Below are 20,117 nucleotides of genomic sequence, written 5' to 3'. Positions count from 1 at the left end.
TCATGGGCACATGAACAGAAGCAATACCCAAAGAAATAGGGACTGGGGAAGGGGCGGAACCAGTAGACCCAAACAATGGGAAAGTAGATTGATTCCCAGCAAATGGAGACCAGCTGTCACCAGCAGCTCCCAGCACAGAACCTGAGGACAGAACTGAGGGCTGGCGTTCAGATGTCACAGCCCATTGGCCCACAGCAAGGCCCCCAGCACCACCGGCAATTACCAGTGTGGACTTCACAGGCGGACATGGGGACCTCAGCCTGGACCTGGGGCAAGGAGGTCCAAACAACTGGGGACCTACAGACTGAACCAAGGGCGAGGGCCTCGGGTTTCAGATGGAACCATCTGCCAACTCCAGCTAAGCTGCTAAGCCCCGGACTGGAAAGCCAGTTAGATCAGGAGCTTGTGGTAAAGAGAGCCTAGCTCCCAAAAGAGATTCACCCACAGCCCTGGGAAATGGTGAGAAAGATAGTGAACTCAGAAAGGGGTTCGCGGGCACCGGGCCTATCAGAAGTCTTCTGCAGTCTGCAACTGCCACCAAATCTGTTAAACAACAGCAATTCAACTCCAGCAGTTTAAAAGATCAAATTGGCTTTATTGAACAGTTCATGCATTGGGCAGCATCCCACCAGGCCAACAGAAAAAAAAGCTCCGTCCAGCTATGGAAAAGGAAAGGTTTGTCAAGGCAGAGAGGAAGCAGGAAAAGGAAATTATTAGCAGAGTGTATTGTTTTAGGCAAGGGAAACGGAATGGGTCTATCTTTCAATTTCCTAGCGCTGTCCAGGAAATCCTAGGTTGACTGACTAAAGGTCACATTCCTGGGAGGGGTTGCAACTGCAGTTAGGTTCGGTTTTTTGTTTTGTTTTTTTAAAGATATGTATTTATTTATTTGAGACACACACAGAGAGGCAGAAATCTGGGAGAAGCAGGCTCCCCACTGGGAGCCTGACACAGGACTCTATCCCAGGCCCCGGGGATCATGCCTTGAGCCAAAGGCAGATGCTCAACCACTGAGCCACCCAGGTGTCCCTAGGATAGGTATTAAGTCTGGTTTTGCTGATATGGGGCCTTAACATAAGTGACTCCATTTTGGACCTGTGGTTTTCTTTTTTAACCGAGGTGACAGTGGCTCTCTCAGGGGATGTCCACAGAGAGGAAAGTGTGCTCTATGCCTGGCCCGTAGTCAGAACTCCCCAGCTGGTAAACTCATCATCACGCTTAGATTCCAAGGAGCCCCATCTGCAGTTTGTGCACTAAACAACTAAAGGGAGTGTCATTCACCTGGATTGTGACGTGAAGGACATCCCTAGCATGTTACCACATGGCGACAGCCCAGTATTTGAGAAGTGAGATGAATTAGCATACATTTAATAAATATATCTAATGAACATATGTATCCACCACATATGCAAGCATGCATATGTCACATCCCTTCACATCCACAATCTAAAGAGAAGTGCCCCCCAGCTCCAACCAGGCCTGGCTGGTCCTTCCTTTTGCTGGCAAAATCTGCATCACCCCTCACCTTTTCTCCAGCCCCTGTGGGCTCCATTCCAACTCAATTTCATCTGCCTCCTCCCCCAGTCTGATGTCCTGGAACACCACTCCCACTTTGTCCTTGCTGTCCTTCGAAGATCTGTAACCACACTTGCTGCCCTTCTCTTACGGTCTTTGGTCTTCGGTGTGGGTGGCTTCCTCTCTTCACAGCACAGGGTTGTAGGGCTTTGCTGGGGAGGGGCACTAGCCCATGCTGCTTGCAACCTGCGCAGCTCATGCTGGGTGATTTTGACTGAGGCTCTGTGGCAATCTAGATTTCACATCTTGATGACTGTCATTCTCCACAGCTGCTGGCCCATTTCCTTCAGAACCCCCTCCCTAGAGCCTCCAATTTTTCTGCAAAGATGAGGCCACATCAGAGGAGCACCCTCAGCCAGACTTCTCTGGTCCCTCATAGCTTTATACCCTAGTTTCCGAGAAAGTGGGGTCTAAAAGTGTGCCAGAAATCTTGTCATGTGCAACAACATGGATAGACTTTGAGGGCATTGTGCTAAGTGAAATAAGTCAGACCAAGATAGACAAATACTATATGATCTCAATTATACGTAGAATAAAAAAAAAAAAAAAAAACCCGCAAAAAAACCTAAGTCAAAGATATAAAGAACAGATTACTGGTTATCAGACACAGGGATGTGAGGGTGGGCAAAATGGATGAAGGGGGTCAAAAGGTACAAACTTTCAGTTATAAAATAAATATAGGGATGTAATTTACAGCATCATAACTATACTTAATAAAACTGTATTGTATGTTTGAAAGTTGCTAGAATAGATATTTTTTTAAAGATTTAATTTTTAAAAAATATTTTTAAAGATTTTATTTATTTATTCATGAGAGACACACAGAGAGAGGCAGGGACATAGGCAGAGGGAGAAGCAGGCTCCCTGCAAGGAGCCTGATGTTGGACTCGATCCCAGGATCCCGGGATCACAACCTGGGCCAAAGGCAGATGCTTAACCACTGAGCCACCCAGGCATCCCAAAGATTTTATTTTTGAATAATCTCTACACCCAACATGGGGCTCAAACTCAGAACCCCAAGATCAAAAGTCACACACTCCACCAACTGTGCCAGCCAGATACCCTGCAAGACCAGTTCTTAGAAATTCTCAACACAAGAAAAAAACCATGTAACTATGTATGGTGATGGATGTTAAGTAGATTTATTGTGGTGATCATTTCATAATATCTACAAACATGAAATCATTATGTTGTACACCTAAAACTAATATAATGTTATATGTCAGTGATTTCTCAGTTAAAAAAATGGGGGTGCCTGGGTGGCTCAGTTGGTTAAGCATCTGCCTTTGGCTCAGGTCATGATTCCAGGGTACTGGGATAGAGCCCCACATTGGGCTCCCTGCTCAATGGGGAGCCTACTTCTCCCTTTCCCTCTGTAGCTCCCCCTGCTTGTGCTCTCTCTCTCTCTCTCTCAAAATAAATAGGTAAAATCTTTTAAAATATAAAATTAAGTGTGCTAGAAAAAACATGGACTATCATGCAGCACTTGGAAGCAGTGGACTGCCACACAGCAACAGCCACAAGATCCTGAAAACATGCTGGGGGGAATATAATAAAGCAAAATGAACACAAGTTTTTTTTTCTACATTTTTAAATGATAATTTTAATAGAATATAAAATTTCCCATCTTGACCATTTTTTAAAGATTTTATTTATTTATTATTTGTAGGGAGAGCAGAAGAGGAGAGAGAGAGTCCCAAGCAGGCTCCATGCCCAGTGTGGAGCCTGATGTGGAGCTCAATCCCACAACCCTGAGATCATGATCTGAGCCAAGACCAAGAGTCAGATACTTTAACTGACTGAGCCCCTCTCGGTAAATTTTTATACATCTTTTTACAATTTCTCTGTGCAATTACAAACATATATTCTTATTTCTCCATCCTCTTTGCACAAAGGTAGCATATTATACTCATCAGTCTACACTCTTTTTTCACTTAAAAAATCTGTAACTTAAAAAAAAAATCTGTATCTTGGGATGCCTGGGTGGCTCAGCGGTTGAGTTCCTGCCTTCAGCCCAGGGCTTGATCCTGGAGTCACAGGATGGAGTCCCACATTGGGCTCCCTGCATGCAGCCTGCTTCTCTCTCTGCCTATGTTTCTGCCTCTCTCTTTCTCTCTCCCTCTCTGTGTCTCTCATGAATAAATAAAAATAAAAAATATTTTAAAAATAAAAATAGGGCAGCCCCGGTGGCGCAGCGGTTTAGTGCCGCCTGCAGCCCGGGGTTTGATCCTGGGGACCCTGGATCAAGTCCCACATCGGGCTCCCTGCATGGAGCCTGCTTCTCCCTCTGCCTGTGCCTCTGCCCCTCTCTATCTCTGTGTCTCTATGAATAAATTTAAAAAATCTTAAAAAAATTTTTTTTAAATAAAAATAAAAAGGATAGTATGAGAAGTGGGAGAAAAGACTCACTCTATGGTAGAGAAACATGACAAACACTACTTCACACAGCTGATCAAGGTCAACATCAATGGTAATAAATCATGTTGATAGAATGTACCTTTGTTTTTTTTTTGTTTTTTTTTTAAATTTTTTTTTAAATTTTTATTTATTTATGATAGTCACACAGAGAGAGGGAGAGAGAGGCAGAGACACAGGCAGAGGGAGAAGCAGGCTCCATGCACCAGGAGCCCGACGTGGGATTCGATCCCGGGTCTCCAGGATCGTGCCCTGGGCCAAAGGCAGGCGCCAAACCGCTGCGCCACCCAGGGATCCCTAGAATGTACCTTTGATGTGATGTGATGAAAATGGCATTTTACCTCTGTGGCTTCATTTTCAAAACCCAAAACTTCCAGTCTAATTATGAGAAAAAAAAAACATCAGACAAATCCCATTTTTGGACATTTTACAAAATACCTGCCCAGCACAAGCTGGAGGTAGGGACAGAGGGAGAGGGATAAGTAGATTCTCCACTGAGGGGATCCTTGGGTGGCGCAGCGGTTTGGCGCCTGCCTTTGGCCCAGGGCGCGATCCTGGAGACCCGGGATCGAATCCCACATCGGGCTCCCAGTGCATGGAGCCTGCTTCTCCCTCTGCCTACTATGTCTCTGCCTCTCTCTCTCTCTCTCTCTCTCTCTCTCTGTGACTATCATAAATAAATAAAAATTGAAAAAAAAATTAAAAAAAAAAATTCTCCACTGAGCAAAGAGCTGGACTTGGGGCTTGATCTCAGGACTCTGAGATTATGAACTGAGCCAAAGGCAGACACTTAAGTGGCTGAGCCACCCAGGCGCCCCTAAAAGTGCAGTATTGAGTTAAAGAGTACATACATCAGGGGATCCCTGGGTGGCTCAGCGGTTTAGCGCCTGCCTTTGGCCCAGTGGGCGATCCTGGAGTCCTGGGATCGAGTCCCGCGTCAGGCTCTCGGCATGGAGCCTGCTTTTCCCTCCTCCTGTGTCTCTGCCTCTCTCTCTCTCTCTCTGTCTATGATAAATAAATAAATAAATCTTAAGAAAAAAGAAAGAAAATGTTTAAAATAAAAAAAGAGTATATACATCAGTAATTCAGTTTATACATTAAACTCCCCTCCATACAGGGGAAATTTACACTGCCACCAGCAATATAAGAGAGCACATACGTCCCCACAGCCTCATCAACGCAGCCTGTGGTTAAACTTTTATATATTTCTAATCTGATAGAAGAAAAATGTCTTCTCAGTTTGCTTGTAATTTGCATTTCTCTTATTGCAGTTGAAGCTGAGCAAATATCCATGCTTGCTTCATTTGCTTGCATGTCATTTCACTTTCTGTGAGCCGGCTCTCTATATTCATAGTCCATTTTTATACTGGGCTTTTGTGGTTTTCCGTATAAAATTCTAGGAGCTTTTTATATTTTAGGAAGATTTGCCTTTGCCTGCCATAGGGGCTGCCAATATTCCACTTTGTCATTTGTCTTTCCACTAGGTTTTTAATGCCAGCCACATGGACTCCACCCCTCCTTCACTCCTCGGCTTTCCTCGGGTCGCCTGACCCCTCTCAGAGCCACATCCCAAAACCCATCTTGTTCCTCATTCTTCCTGGTGACATCTGGCTCTATACTGAAGACTCCTCTCGTGTGTAAAAAACATTTACGGAGTCCTTTGTCTGGCTTCCGGGATTACGTATTCTCATTAGGACACAGAAAATAGAGAAACGCACACAGAAGAAAACGAACATTCACCTGTTAGTCCACTTCTCAGGATAAACCACTTCCTGCTTCTCAAGGCGTGTGTGTGTGTGTGTGTGTGTGTGTGTGTGTGTGTGTGTGTTCATTTATGAAAGAAACTTAAGAAATCTACCCAGTCCCTCCGGGGGCCGATTATCACTGCGCTTTCACGCCTCTCAGAGTTTTCCTGGTGCATATTCTTCCCCCAGGCCTGTCAACTGGCGGCGATGGAGATGGGCTGGCAGGACGGCAGCGTGGGTAGCAACTGGCCCTCCTGCTCATCCCTACCCGTGGTGACCTTCCCTCTCCGGGGACCCCCCTCCGCCTCTCCCCCATTCCTCCTGCCCTGCCTAAGCCTTTTTTTTTTTTTCCTTAAGATTTTATTTATTTATTCATGAGAGACCCAGAGAGGGAGGCAGAGACCCCCGATGCGGGTCTGATCCCAGGAGCCCGGGATCGCGCCCTGAGCCAAAGGCGGATGGATGCTCAAGCCCTGAGCCAGCCAGGCGGCCCTGCCTCGCCCAAGCTTAACCCAAGCCCGCAGCCCTGCCGCAGTCGGCAGCCCCTAGGTCTCCGGGTCTTCAGAAGCACCTTCGCCTAGTGAGAAACGTGGGTCCATCAACCCACCCCCCAGAAAGATCCGGCTTGCCCCGCTCCTGCCGGCGGCACCGGCCCGCGGACGGCCGAGCCTCGCCCCTGCACGGTTCTCCGCCCAGGCCTCCGAGCCCCCGCCGGCCCGAAGCACCACCCCCGCCGGGCCTGGGGCGCACCAGCCCGGCCTCACCTGGACTCTGACCCCCGCCCTCCCCGGCGGCCTCCCACCACCGTTTGTCACCCTCCGCCCATCCCTGTCCCCGAGCACCGTCCCCCGCCCTCGGGCTTTTCCGGGCCATCCCGCTCGGAAGCCGCCCCCCATTCCACCCTCCCCCGCCCCCCAACCACCCGACCTCACCCCTGCCACGCCTTCTGGGGCCCCGACTCCAGGCTCGCGCGCCCTGCAGGCGGCGGCGCTGGGCAGTTCCCCCGGGCCCGGGCCCGCCCCCGCCCCCCCGCCCCGCGCCGGCCGCGCCCCTGGGCTCCGAAGGTGCCTGGCACTTTCCCCTGCAGAACAATTGTGTCTCCCTATTGCAACTTCCTGTTTACCCCTCCGCCTCCCCTCCCTACGCTGGGGGCAGGGCTGTCTTCACTGACGCGCTTCAAGTGCAGGCGCCGGAGCACTGACCGCGTGTGTGGACCGAGGACACCACGGGTGGGTTTCCCAGCTAACGCCATCGCCCCCCAGCTGGAACCTTCGAAGGTTTCAACCTCCCGGAGGGCCAAGCGGGCCCTGTTGGAATTGGAACCTTCCTGGGTCTGATGTGCAAACTCCTCTACCTCCACCGTCTTCCTGCCCTCCCTCTTCGGACTCTGACAGAGGCCCTCTCTGAACCTCAGTTTTCTCATCTGTCTAGGGAAGAGAACACTAAGGGGATAATTATAAGGGCCACGTGAATCATATACGTTGTAAATGGCAATGTGATAAAAGAATATGAGAAGTGGGTACATTATTAAAAACAGTGCTGAAAAAAAAAAACAATGCTGCCATTCACTGAGCTTGTTTTCTATACCAGGCATCTTTTTTAAAAATTTTTTTTATTTATTATTTAAAATTTTTATTTATTTATGATATTCACAGAGAGAGAGAGAGAGAGGCAGAGACACAGGCAGAGGGAGAAGCAGGCTCCATGCACCGGGAGCCCGACGTGGGATTCGATCCCGGGTCTCCAGGATCGCGCCTTGGGTCAAAGGCAGGCGCCAAACCGTTGCACCACCCAGGGATCCCCGGCATCTTCTTTTTTTTTTTTTTTAAGATTTTATTTATTTATTAGAGAGGGAGCGAGTGTTCGTGCACACTCAGCAGGCAGAGGGAGAGGGAGAAGCGGGCCCCCAGCTGAGCAGGAAGCACAATGCAGGGCTAGATCCCAGGACCCTGAGATCACGACCTGAGCCAATGGCAGATGCTTAACTGTTGGAGCCACCAGGCGCCCCTATATGAGACAAAGTTCTAATATCTCACTGGTATTAAGGTCTTTTCATCCAAATCAGCTCTGTTTCAAACAAAGGTAAACTGAGGCACAGAGCAGTTAATGATTCATTTGCCTAAGATTCTACATTGGAGGTAGAAGAGCTGAGACTTGAACGCAGGCAGAAACTATGTGCTTCACCACCACCCTATACTGCATTCCTATTAAATAATATATAATATGTTAGTATTATTTGGCCGGAGAACTGCCGTCTTCTAATAAAACTGATCTGTCACGCAACCACCCTCTCCTGGGATGATTCTAACTCTAACGGCCATTCTATAGGTCAATTTTTGTGTACATATCTATTTGACTATCCCAAGAATGGAAATGGAATGTTTTTGTTTTTGTTTTGTTTTGTTTTGTTTTGTTTTGTTTTTTTGGAAACATTTTTAAAATGCAGAAAAGAACTATGCCCGTATTTTCTGTTCTTCAACATTTGTGTTATCAGATTCAAACAGAATAAATACCCCTCAGCTGAGCTGCACAGAGTTTAACAGCATCTGTTCTGTTACAACTTACAGGGAGTTACCTTCGAAGTCCTGAAAATATTTATTCCCCAAACCCACCATTGCAGGTCTTCCAAGGACGTTTAGGCTGAGTTTCCAGTCCCTTCCTTCATATTTGCAGAATTTCCTCACCAAGAGAGAGAATGAGAAAAAGAAAGAAAGAGAGATGGGGGCGGGGCAGAGAGGGAAGAGGCCAGCCGAAGTGGGCCTCTGCATTTGCATTCACAAAGGGCAGGAGAAGAGAGATAAAGGTTTAGTGGCCACAGATAGTCCTTCTAGGTCTGTGACTCGGGGCGCAGTCTGTGCTCCCCTGGATTGCCATGGGGGTGGCATGGCAATGTCGCCTCCACATAGGTAAGTTCCCCAGGTCTCCCTCCTTTGCCTGTCCTATTGCCACTCCTGATGCCAGCCCTAACCCTGGCACAAAGTGCCAACTCCTGCCTAGGGGGGCCAGAGAACAGAGGGAGGAGAGAAAGGTACCATTTCTAGACAGCTAAGGAGAGCACAGAAAGAAGGACACCCCCACCCCCCAAGGACAGCCAGAAGTGAGAGGCCTGCCTCCCAGCACCATGTTCCCTAACTGCCAGCCCTCATTGTCTCTACTGCTGGGGATCCAGAAATTGATAGGAGGTAGGGAGGGAAGGAGATGAGGAAAAGGTGAAGAGAGAGAGATCCAGAGAAAAGGGGTAAGAGGTTAGAGAGACCAACAAAAGGCACACCTTAGAGATAGTGCAGGTTCAGTGCAGCAAAGCACATATTGCAATAAAGTGAGTGAGATGAGTTTTTTGGCTTCCCAGTGCATATAAAAATTACGTTAATCCGGCAGCCCTGGTGGCACAGCGGTTTAGTGCGGCCTGCAACCTAGGGTGTGATCCTGGAGACCCTGGATCGAGTCCCAGAGTCCCATGTCGGGCTCCCTGCATGGAGCCTGCTTCTCCCTCTGCCTGTGTCTCTGTCTCTCTCTCTCTCTCTGTCTCTCATGAATAAATAAGTAAAATCTTTTAAAAAATTATGTTTACACAATACTATAGTCTCGTGAGTGTGCAATAGCGTTATGTCTAAAAAAAACCCCAATGTGCATATCTTCATTAAAAAACTACTTTATTGCTGGGGTGCTTACATGGCTCAGTCAGTTAAGCAGCTGCCTTTGGCTTGAGTCATAATCTCAGGGTCCTGGGGTCGAGTCTGCTTCCTCCCCCCACTCCTGCTCTTGCTCACTCTCTCTTTCTCAAATAAATAAAATATTTTTTAAAAATATTTTTTAAAAAACTACTATATTGCTAAAAAAATGCTAACCATCATCTGAGATTTTAGCAAGCTGTAATCTTTTTGCTGGTGGAGGATCCTGCCTCCATGCTGATGGCTGCTGACTGATCAGGGTGGTGGTGGCTGAAGCTTGGAGTGACCGTGGCAGATTCTTTTCTTTTTAAGATGTTATTTATTTACTTGAGAGAGAGAGCGCGCGCATGAGCAGGAGGAGGGGCAGAGGAAGAGGGAGAAGCAGACTGCCCGCTGAGCAGAGAGCCCCATTCAGGGTTCACTCCCAGGGACCCCTCCCCCACCCCAGATCGCAACCTGAGCCAAAGTCAGATGCTTAACCGACTGAGCCACACAGGCGCCTCTGTGGCAGTTTCTTAAAAAATAACGGTAAAGTTTGCCACACTGAGTGACTCTTCCTTTCACAAATGATTTCTCTGCAGCATGCAATGCTGTATGATAGCATTTTACCCACAGCAGAAATTCTTTCAAAATTGGAGTCTGTCCTCTCACACCTGCTGCTTTCCCAACTATGTTTATGGAATATTCTAAATCTTTTTTTAAAATTTTCTTTTTTTTAAAGATTGTATTTATTTACTCATGGGAGACACAGAGAGAGAGAGGCAGAGACAGAGGCAGAGGGAGAAGCAGGATCCACGTAGGGAGCCTAATCCAGGACTCTATCCCAGGACCCCAGGATCACACCCTGGGCTGAAGGCAGACGCTAAAGGCAGGCGCTAAACTGCTGAGCCACCCACACTGGGTGTCCCCAGTCTCCATTCCTGATTCTAGTTCTCTTACTAATTCCACCCCATCTGCAGTCACTTCCTCCATTGAAATCTTGAACCCCTCAAAGTCCTCCATGAGGGTTAAAATCAAATTCTTCCAAACTCCTCTTAATGTTTTATTTTTTTCTTCATGAATTTGCATGTCCTTCTTGCATGTCTTTACGTGCTAACCTCTGTATTGTTCCAATTTTAGTACAAGTGCTGTTGAAGCAAGCACCCATTAATGTTGATATGTGACCTCCTCCCATGCATCACAAATGTTCTTAATGGCATCTAGAAGGGTGAATCCAGGGGGCACCTGGCTGGCTCAGTCAGTAGGACATGTGACTTTTGATCTCAGAGTTGTAAGTTCAAACCCCATGTTGGGTACAGAGATTACTTAAGGAAATTAAAAAAGAAAAAAAAAAGTAGAATGGTGACTGCTTATCAGAGATTTTCAACTTACTTTGCCCAGATCCATGAGAGGAATCACTATCCATGGCAGCTATAGCCTTATGAAATGTACTTCTTAAATACCAAGACTTGAACATTGAAATGACTCCTTGATCCAGGGGCTGTAGAGTGGATGTTGTGTTAACAAGCATGAAAACATTAACCTGGGTGAGCAGGCTCATCAGCAATGAGCAGTACTATTTTGAAAGGAATCTTTTTTCCTGAGCAGTAGGTCTCAACAGTGGGCTTACAGTATTCAAAATATTCAACTGTGTTTCAAACCGATGTGTTGTCATCCAGGCTTTGTTCCATTTATAGAGCAGAGGCAGCAGAATTCTGAAGGGTCTTAGAATATTTAGAATAGAATAAGAATTTATTTATTTATTTAGAATAGAATAAGCATTGGCTTCATCCTAAAGTCATCAATTGCATTAGCCACTAACAAGGGAGTCAACCTGTCCTTTGAAGCTTTGAAACCAGGCACGGACCTCGTCTCTCCAGTTCTGAAAGTCCTAGATGGCATCTTCTAATAGAAGGCTGTTTTGTCTACATTGAAAATCCGTTGGAGCTCCTGGGTGGTACAGTCAGTTGGGCATCCAACTCTTGGTTTCGGCTCAGGTCATGGTCTCAGGGCTGTGGGATTGAGCCCCATGTTGGGTTCCATGCTTGGTGCAGGATCTGCTTGGGATTCTCTCCCTCTCCCTCTGCCCCTCCTGCCTGTGGTCTCTCAAATAAACAAACAAACAAACAAACAAATAAATAAATAAATAAAACCTTTAAAAAGTCTCTTTATTTATGATTTATACTAAATCTTTTTCAGTTATGCAGAAAGTCTTCTCCAGTCTGTGATGGACTGCCTTTTCATTTTGTTTATAATATCTTTTGTTGATGAAAAGTTTTTGAATTATCACTGAAGGTGGGTGATTGATACATAGGGGTTTGTTATACCATTATCTCTACTTTTGTGTAATTTTGAAAATGGCCATAACAAGGGACACCTGGGTGGCTCAGTGGTTGGGCACCTGCCTTCAGCCCAGGGCGTGATCCTGGAGACCGGGGATCGAGTCCCACATCAGGCTCCCTGAATGGAGCCTGCTTCTCCCTCTGTCTGTGTCTCTGCCTCTCTCTGTGTATCTCTCATGAATAAATAAAGTATTTAAAAAAAAAAAAAAGGTGCATGTGTTACCTACTGAGCCAGCCTGGTGCCCCATACTTTTATAGCTGATGCTCCAGATGATCAAAAATTACCTTCCAAAAAAACCCCCAAAACCTTCCTTTCCCCTTCATAGATGACCAACTGTCCCAGCCCCCTTTCTGACCCTGTATTCTGATCCTGTCCCTTCTCTTTTGATCAGAAATTCTCTCTCTGCCCTATATATTCCTGAATCTATTCCTAAATTCTCTCTTCTGGGGGGGGGGGGGAGGACCAAAAACAAAAAATAAATTCTCTATTCTGTTCCTTAGTCACTGTGTCTATTTTTGCATTTTGCCACATCGTTGTAATTCTCATATTATCAGATTGGCCACATTGGTACCATCTCTTCTTTTTCTTCTCAGATTGACTTGGCTATTCTTGGTCCTTTTTTCTTCCATATACATTTTTTGATCAGCTTACTCAATTCCAGAGAAGGAAGAAATCAACACTGTTGGGGTCTTCATTGGAATCACATCGAATTTCCAGATTAATTTGGGGGAGAACTAACATTTGTATAACATGATACTTTCCTGACGATTATTACCTTGGTACTTTAATCCATATATGTAGGTCTTCTTTTTGGTCCCACTGTAAACATTTTGTTTGCTTTCACCACTCGGGTCTTGCTCAATCCTTGTTAGATTTTTTCCTAGGGTTTGTGGGTTTTGCTGCTCTCCCTCCCCCCATCAGATATGCCAGGCATGTCCTTCCTCACCTCCTCCTCCTGCCTTCTGGTCCACACCCCTCCTTCCCACCGTCCAGGGAGCAGCTGTCCTGGCCCAACAGCTGACTTTCCTGGTAAGGCCTCCCCAGAGTGGGTGGAGCTCCCACCTCCCACTTCAGGTCCCATCAGCTGACTCTGGGGAGAGTGACAGTTGTTTCAGTGGGGACAATGGGCTGCATTCTGTATAGACTCCTCTCTCTGGGCCTTCTTCTCACTGGCCCCAGCAACTGTTCTTGCAGATAGGGTAGGGCCCCACTTGTCAGCTCTAGTTACTCTTCAGGCAACACCCAACTCCCTGACCCATTTCTTCATGCTTAGTAAGCATATCTAGTATGTGTTCTCTTACCCAGTTCCCTGTTCATGGGCCTATCATTGCCTGGAATTGGTGGGCAGAGGAATGGTGGTCTTGGGTATAAGACTATCCCTCCCAAGGGCATGATCTCTTACTCTGGAGGAGCTACAAGTTCCTAAAACATTCTCTGAGTTGTCACCACAACCAGGTGTCAGTCAGCAACTCACAACAGCTCCACTCAGATAGTTGAGTGACTATTGTCACCAGCCAAGAGGAGGTGTGATAGGTAACAGGGATGAACGAACTCCCAATTCCAGGCCAGTAGTCTGCCCTTCCCTGCCAACACTTCCTACACCTGACTGGCCTCCACACCTGCCCCTCAGCACCTGCGTCTGCAGCACCCCTGCCCTGGATGAGGCCTCTCCAGCCTTTGTTTGGGAGTCAGCATTGGCTTCAACTTCCCACAAATGGGAAGGGCTCCAGGCCAATGCTGATCCCTGAGAGGAGACAACAAGACAGTGAAACCTGACAGACCCAGGGGCTTCAAGGGGACTCAGGGGTCCATCGATTTTTTTAAGCTTTCACTAAAGCCTGGCATCCACTCTCACGGGCTGGTTGTGAGCATCAGTGCCTCATAGCAGGCCTTTGAGGCATAGCCAATCTGGCTGACCTCAGACATAGGGTGGGTTGGGAGGTAAAGGAAGGAGATTCTGTTTACTGGACACTTTCTGGGAGCCAGCTCTGGACCTAGTATTTTCCCATGCCTCAATCCTGTCAGAGGTAGGGGTTATGATAATTCCCATGGTAGAGAACAGGGCCCCCACACAGCACAGCTCCATGAATAGTCTGCTTATGGGGCTCCTGGGTGGCTCAGTGGGTTAAGCAACTGCCTTCAGCTTGGGTCAGGTCCCAGGGTCCTAAGATGGAGCCCCACATCATGTTGGGGTCAGGCTTCCTGCCCAGGAGGCAGTCTTCTTCTCCCTCTCTCTCTCCTCTTCTCTCCAGCTCATGCTCTCTCTCTCTCTCATAAATAAAATGTTTTAGGGATGCCTGGGTGGCTCTGCAATTGAGGGTCTCCCTTTGGCTCAGGACGGGATCCCAGATTCCCAGGATCGAGTCCCACACACATCAGGCTCCTTGCATGGAGCCTGCTTCTCCTCCCTCTGCCTGTGTCTCTGCCTCTCTTTCTGTATCTCTCATGAATAAATAAATAAAATCTTATAAATAAATAAATAAATAAATAAATAAATAAATAAAATCTTAAAAAAAAAAAAAAAAAAGGCTTCTCAGGCATCCCTAGCAGCCCTAACAGAGAGTCCCAGAGCAGCCAGCATGTGAATCCATTCTTCACCTGTCTGTGCAGCTCATGGCAGAGGAGGCCATGCAGTAGAGTGCTGTGGCTGCCTCGATGGGGAGCAGAAAGCGGTAGGAGGAGCAGGAGGCCCAGTGCTCCATGGTCCCACCAGAACTCCTTAACTATACGGGGTGTCTGGCTGGCTCAGTCAGTAAAGCATGTGACTCTTAATCTTGGGGTTGTGAATTTAAGCCCCACATTGGGTAGAGATCACTTCATTTTTTTTTTTTTTTGAAGATTTTATTTATTTATTCATGAGAGACACACACACACACAGAGGCAGAGACACGGGTAGAGGGAGAAGCAGGCTCCATGCAGGGAGCCTGACGCGGGACTCGATTCTGGGTCCCCAGGATCACACCCTGGGCTGAAGGCAGCGCTAAACCGCTGAACCACTGGGGCTGCCCTGTAGAGATTACTTTAAAAACAAACAAACAAACAAACAAACAAACAAACAAAACAGGGACGCCTGGGTGGCTCAGGAGTGCTTGCCTTTGGCCCAGGGCATGATCCTGGAGTCCCATGTCAGGCTCCCCTCATGAAGCCTGCTTCTCATTCTGCCTGTGTCCCTGCCTCTCTCTCTCCCTCTGTGTCTCTCATGAATAAATAAATAAAATCTTTTAAAAAAATAAAAAACAACAACAACAGAAACCTTCAGCTATATTGCAACTCTCACCCCACCCTCATCCTTGGTCTACCGGCTGCCTGTCTATCACCTTATCTGCTGAGTGTGTCTGTCCTGTGTCCCACTGCCTTGCACAGGCCTGGCATACAGTTGCTTGCACTTCAGTGCTTGTTGTTGACATGAATGGTCCAATTAATTGATGCCTATTGCAGGGGTGAGGTGGAGGGGTGGTGCTCTCCATAATGCTTCTGGAAGGCCCTGAAAGTCTGGGAAGAGGACCAGGGAGGAGGACTCCAGGGCTCACTTACTGTCCAGTCCACAGTCCTCAGCTTCACAAATTGGCACTCAGATCCCTTTTTTTTTTTTTTTTAATTAACTTTAAGGAACAGGAGGTTTAGCCAATTTCCTCAAAGTTGCTGGCCTATCCCCAGCAGCAGAGGGTGAAGGGTAGAGGTCAGGGTGGTGGTACAGGCAGGATCCATTACACAGGCTAAATCAGGAACTAGAAGGAATTGTTCCGTGTAGCCCTTTTGCCAGAGAGGATGGTAATCTTTCCAGGAAAGGCTGAGGAAATCCTTAGCAGAGCCCTTGGTTTTCTACCTTGGATAAAATGGGGCAGGCTGATGGGTGTAGGGAAGGATTAATCCAGGTGAAAGTGGGAAGGAGGTGGACAGGGAAGTTAATATCAGAGTGGATAAAGGGAGTAGAGAGTAAACTATGACTAGACCCAGGTCCTTCTGGCAACTGCTTCCCCTCTTCACCTCCCTTCTCACCCCCCTTCTGGGGTTTCCCATTGTTACAACAGCCTGTTTCCCTTGCTTGCTCTGGAAACCCTCACTCTGCTCAGTGGTGAATGGTGAGAGGGGATGGGGGATGGGGATGGAGGATGGGGGCAGGTGTCTGGCTCCAGGTCCAGGGTCCAAGGATCTTGCAGCTGTGGAAACTGAGATTGGAGAGCCGTGTGACTTACTTGAGGTCACAGCAGTAGTTTATGTGGGCCAGTGCTTGGTTGAGACTACAGGGTACCCTAAAACTACGCATTTCAGAGGGTCCCAGAGGGAACCATTGAGGTCTGATTTCTTCTCCCTTGGGTTCATGGGATCAGTTCCCCCTCTCCAAAAGGCTCTCTCCAGTTGTTCATGGCAACTGGGGTGTATATTCAGATCAATGGAGCTCTGGGGCTCTGCAGCACAAGGGTCTGGACAAGCAGACCTGAGTTTGGGTCCCAGCACAGAACCTCTATTGATTTATACTTGCATTGTTTATTGCCAAGCACTGAGGACACAGCAGCAGACAAAATAGAGTTTAGTCCCTCCATTCTTGGAGGGGTGGCCGATAATCAACAAGGAAGTAAAATAAATTATATAGCATGTCAGATAATGATTTGCTGTGGAGACAAGTAAAACAAAGGTTAGATAGAGAGAAGATGGAGGAGTGTACTTTTTTTTTTTTTTAATTTTATTTACCTATTCATGAGAGACACAGAGAGAGAGAGAGGCAGAGACACAGGCAGAGGGAGAAGCAGGCTCCGTGCCGGGAGCCCAATGTGGGACTCAATCCTGGGACTCCAGGATCACGCCTTGGGCCAAAGGCAGGTGCTAAACCTCTGAGCCACCCAGGAATCCCCTGGAGGAGTGTACTTTTAAATAGGATGGATAGGTAACATAGGAGCAAAGACTTGAAGGAGGTGAGAGAGAGAGCCAGGTGGATACCTGGAGAAAGAGCCTTATGTGAAGGAGCAACAGTAGGTGCAAAGGCCCTGAGGCATAAAATATGTCTGGCATAGTTAAGGATAAGCAAGGAAGCCGGTGTGGCTAGAGCAGAATGGCAGACAAGGAGAGAAGTTGAGTCAATAGGCTAGGGAAGATCAGACCACCCAAGGCCTTGTAGATCACAATGAAAGCCTTTAGCTTTAATTCTGAGTGAGATGGGAGCCACTGGGCAGTTTGTACAGAAAGAAGACAGGATCTGATTCATGTTTTATAAAGATCATTCTGGTCACTGTGGAAAACAGAAACAGGACACTAGTTAGCAGGCTACTACAATAATTCAGGTGAGAGATGATGAATGCTCACACAAGGGTAGTCATGGCGACATCAGTGAGGTGGTGAGATTCTGAATATGTTGAAAGTAGGGCTACTGGCATTTACTAATATGGGTAGTGAACTGTGATGGGAAGAGAGAAGTCAAGAGAACGTCTAAGATTTTGGCCAGAGGAACTAGAAAGTGGCAGTTGCCACTTACAGAGATGGGAAGGCCCGAGGGAGGGGACAGGTCTGGGGGAAGATCAGACCATTTATCTGCTGTATGACTCTGGGGAAGTTAACCACTCTGAACCTTGGTTTCCTCATCTTTACAATGGTTATAATAACGGCTCTCCTGCAGAGTGGAGGTAAGAACTAGTAAGATCATAAATTCACAGGATTGGCACCTGTGTGGACTCATTATGGGTTCTGTCCATGGCCCAGGGATGGCCCACAGCCAACACATCTCCTCTGGAAGTACCCGGAAAAAGACGAAGACTATGTCTATAAATCTGTGCTCTAGCTCCTCTCCTCTGCTTCCTCCAGGCAGAAGTGGGACAGGCCTTTTTGATATTTACATTTCCTTTCTTCAAGGTCTTTGATGGTTTTAGAAATGGTGATGGTACCAAGGGAGGCTGGGGGGGCGGGGGAATGAGGACAGATGATATTCTAGAGGCCCTGGAGTTTACAAGATACTTTCATGGCCCTTATCTCTTCTGAGTCCCGGAAGACAAAAAGTAGCCCCATTTTAGGAAGTAGGAGGATGAGGCATTTAAAAACAAAACAAACCCAGGCTGTCCCTTTGTCAGGCTATCTCATGGAACTTCATTTATTTACTTATTTTTAAAGATTATTTATTTATTTGAGAAAGAGAGCAAGAATGGGGGAGGAAGTGGCAGAGGGAGAGGGAGAAACAGACTCCCAGGGTAGCAGGGAGCCCCATGCCGGCGAGATTCCAGGACCCTGGGATCATGACCTGAGTGGAAGGCAGAAGCCAGGCATGTAATGGACCAGGCCACCCAGGCACCCCTGTGGAACTTCATTTAATCTTGGGGCAAAGGTGGGTAAAGATGGTCCTAAAGTGGCTATCTCTCTTCCTGCCCTGAGTGGGAGTGCCACCCAGCTGTGTCCAACTGGGCCCAGGTGTCAGATGGACTGTGACCCCTCTCCTCTGTCCCTGGGAGACGGCCCACCAGTGCTTGCCCAGATCCTATTCTTCCCGAGTGGGCCACTCTCTGCTGGTGTGCGTGGTGTGTCTAGGCTGCAGCCTTCCTGCTGCTGAGGTTCCAGCAAGTGGGGGTCTCACATCATTCCATTCCAGTTATCCCTCCCAGTTACTCCCAGTTACTGAGCTAACAGAGGATAGGACTGGAGACCCGTAGGATCAATGTGCCTAAGGTCCCACTATTAGAAAGCGCAGTCTGGGGGATCCCTGGGTGGCGCAGAGGTTTGGCGCCTGCCTTTGGCCCAGGGCGTGATCCTGGAGACCGGGATCGAATCCCACGTCGGGCTCCTGGTGCTTGGAGCCTGCTTCTCCCTCTGCCTATGTCTCTGCCTCTCTCTCTCTCTCTGTGACTATCATAAAAAAAAAAAAAAAAAAAAAAAAAAAGAAAGCTCAGTCTGGGTTCCAACTCTGAGGTCTACACCCAGCAGGGACAATTCCTGCATATGTTCCTCCCACCTCTTCCAGCCCAGCTGCCCCCTCCCCTCAATGCACCAGGTGCCAGAACACAGCTGCCTCTTCATCGCTCCCTCCACCCAGGCAAGCTGTCCTAGGGCGGGGCTGGGCTTAGTGGGGCAGTGGTGGAGTGTCTGGGGAGGCTGTGCCCTTGTAGGCAAATTCCTCCAGAGATTGATTCTGAGCAACAGTTCCAACTGGTGAGAGCTGCTGCTGATGGGTGGGTGTGGGGGATTGGGAGGGTCGGAAGTATCGGGTCAGGGTGGACCAAGGGGCCTCAGAAGAAAACTTACGATTGCCTGGGGAAGAACTTCTGCTGGGGTGAGAAGAGTTGGGGACTGCCAAGGAGATTGAGGGTGTGCATGAAGTGTATGTGGCGGGGGTGGGGGGGGTGGGGGGGACTGGCTAAAGGAGGGGTGATCTAGGGAACACCAGGAGCCCCGGGGGCTCAGAGGGGCAACCTGTAGGTCTTAGCCCAGCTCTACTCATGCTTTGGTTCCATGTGATAAGAATCCTCCTGCCCCAGCTACCTTGCCAAGAGCAAGGGCTTCTGGAAAGCAAAAATGACCCACGAATTGAGGTGGGGGGAACATAAGTGTAGAAACTGAAGTGGAGAGGAGTCTGCCTATCCCCTTTTTTTTTTTTTTTTTGCCAGGTGAGGAGGGAGCAGGAAAGGGGCAAGCCTACAGCCTGGATTGCCTTCACAGCCATGCCTGCTCCACTGCTCCCACTGCTGCTGCGAACGCTGGTGTCTCGCCTGCTGCTGCCTGCCGCCCGCCTGGCCCGGCGGCACCTCCTGCCCCTGCTGCGTGGACTGGCCCGCCGCCTAGGCTCGCAGGAGGTTCGAGAGGCTTTGCTGGGCTGTCTGTTGTTCATCCTCAGCCAGAGACATCCGCCGGACGCCGAGGAGGCCTCCAGAGTGGCTGGCCAGGAGAGGAAGGAGAGGCTAGCTCCCCCCAAATGAGGCTACGATTCCTGCTACTGGCAGTATCATCAAAAGCCTTTCTTTTGGAGTAAGACAGTCCTGGCACCATCACTGAGCGCAGCCTGTCCCCTGTGCAGAAAACACGGTGGGGGACCCAGTACAAGGGTCTGACTGGGAATGCCTCCCCACTCCCAGCAGGAATGCCTGGAAGATGCCCAGCACCCAGCAGAAAACTGATCATTACCCCTCTCTGAATTCCTGCCAAGACACCTTTCCTAATCACATCTGGGTCTAAGTCGGGGGCAAGGAAGTGACTCTCCTCTCCCATGCTCGAATGGTGACATGAGGTCCAATGAGGGACACTGCTTACCTAGGGGTAACTGACAATTTCTCTGAAAGGCAAGATTTTTAACCCCGACGGTCTGTCTCCAGACTCAGGATTTAACTTAAAATAATAGGACCTTGGTTCCCAGGGAGTCAGTCTTGGCCCAAAACCTGGCATGCATCAGGTGCTCAATAAACGTTTGTTGATTTGA

The 20,117-nt window shown here is 48.2% G+C and overlaps 1 protein-coding gene across 3 annotated transcripts; it reads left to right on the top strand.

Moving 5' to 3' along the window:
- The first annotated feature begins 16,529 nt into the window (after positions 1 to 16,529).
- On the top strand, positions 16,530 to 20,117 carry MYMX (myomixer, myoblast fusion factor). 3 transcript variants are annotated; one of them, XM_077903862.1, is made up of 2 exons: positions 16,530 to 17,346; positions 19,312 to 20,117. In XM_077903862.1, the coding sequence occupies exon 2, from the start codon at positions 19,366 to 19,368 to the stop codon at positions 19,618 to 19,620; it is 255 nt and encodes an 84-aa protein (XP_077759988.1). In that variant the 5' UTR covers positions 16,530 to 17,346; positions 19,312 to 19,365; the 3' UTR covers positions 19,621 to 20,117. The 3 variants fall into 3 exon arrangements, with proteins under 3 accessions (XP_077759988.1, XP_077759989.1, XP_077759990.1); XM_077903863.1 differs by lacking the exon at positions 16,530 to 17,346 and adding an exon at positions 18,551 to 18,856; XM_077903864.1 differs by lacking the exon at positions 16,530 to 17,346 and adding an exon at positions 18,891 to 18,977.

Source organism: Canis aureus, chromosome 7, assembly GCF_053574225.1.
Source record: "Canis aureus isolate CA01 chromosome 7, VMU_Caureus_v.1.0, whole genome shotgun sequence".
Classification (NCBI taxonomy): Eukaryota; Metazoa; Chordata; class Mammalia; order Carnivora; family Canidae; genus Canis; species Canis aureus.
The sequence above is the reverse complement of the archived record's forward strand: the minus strand, read 5'-3'. Positions and strand labels throughout refer to the sequence as shown.

Bases quoted from the DNA above. Each gene is read 5' to 3' on its own strand.
- MYMX (XM_077903862.1), top strand. From the start codon at position 19,366: ATGCCTGCTCCACTGCTCCCACTGCTGCTGCGAACGCTGGTGTCTCGC.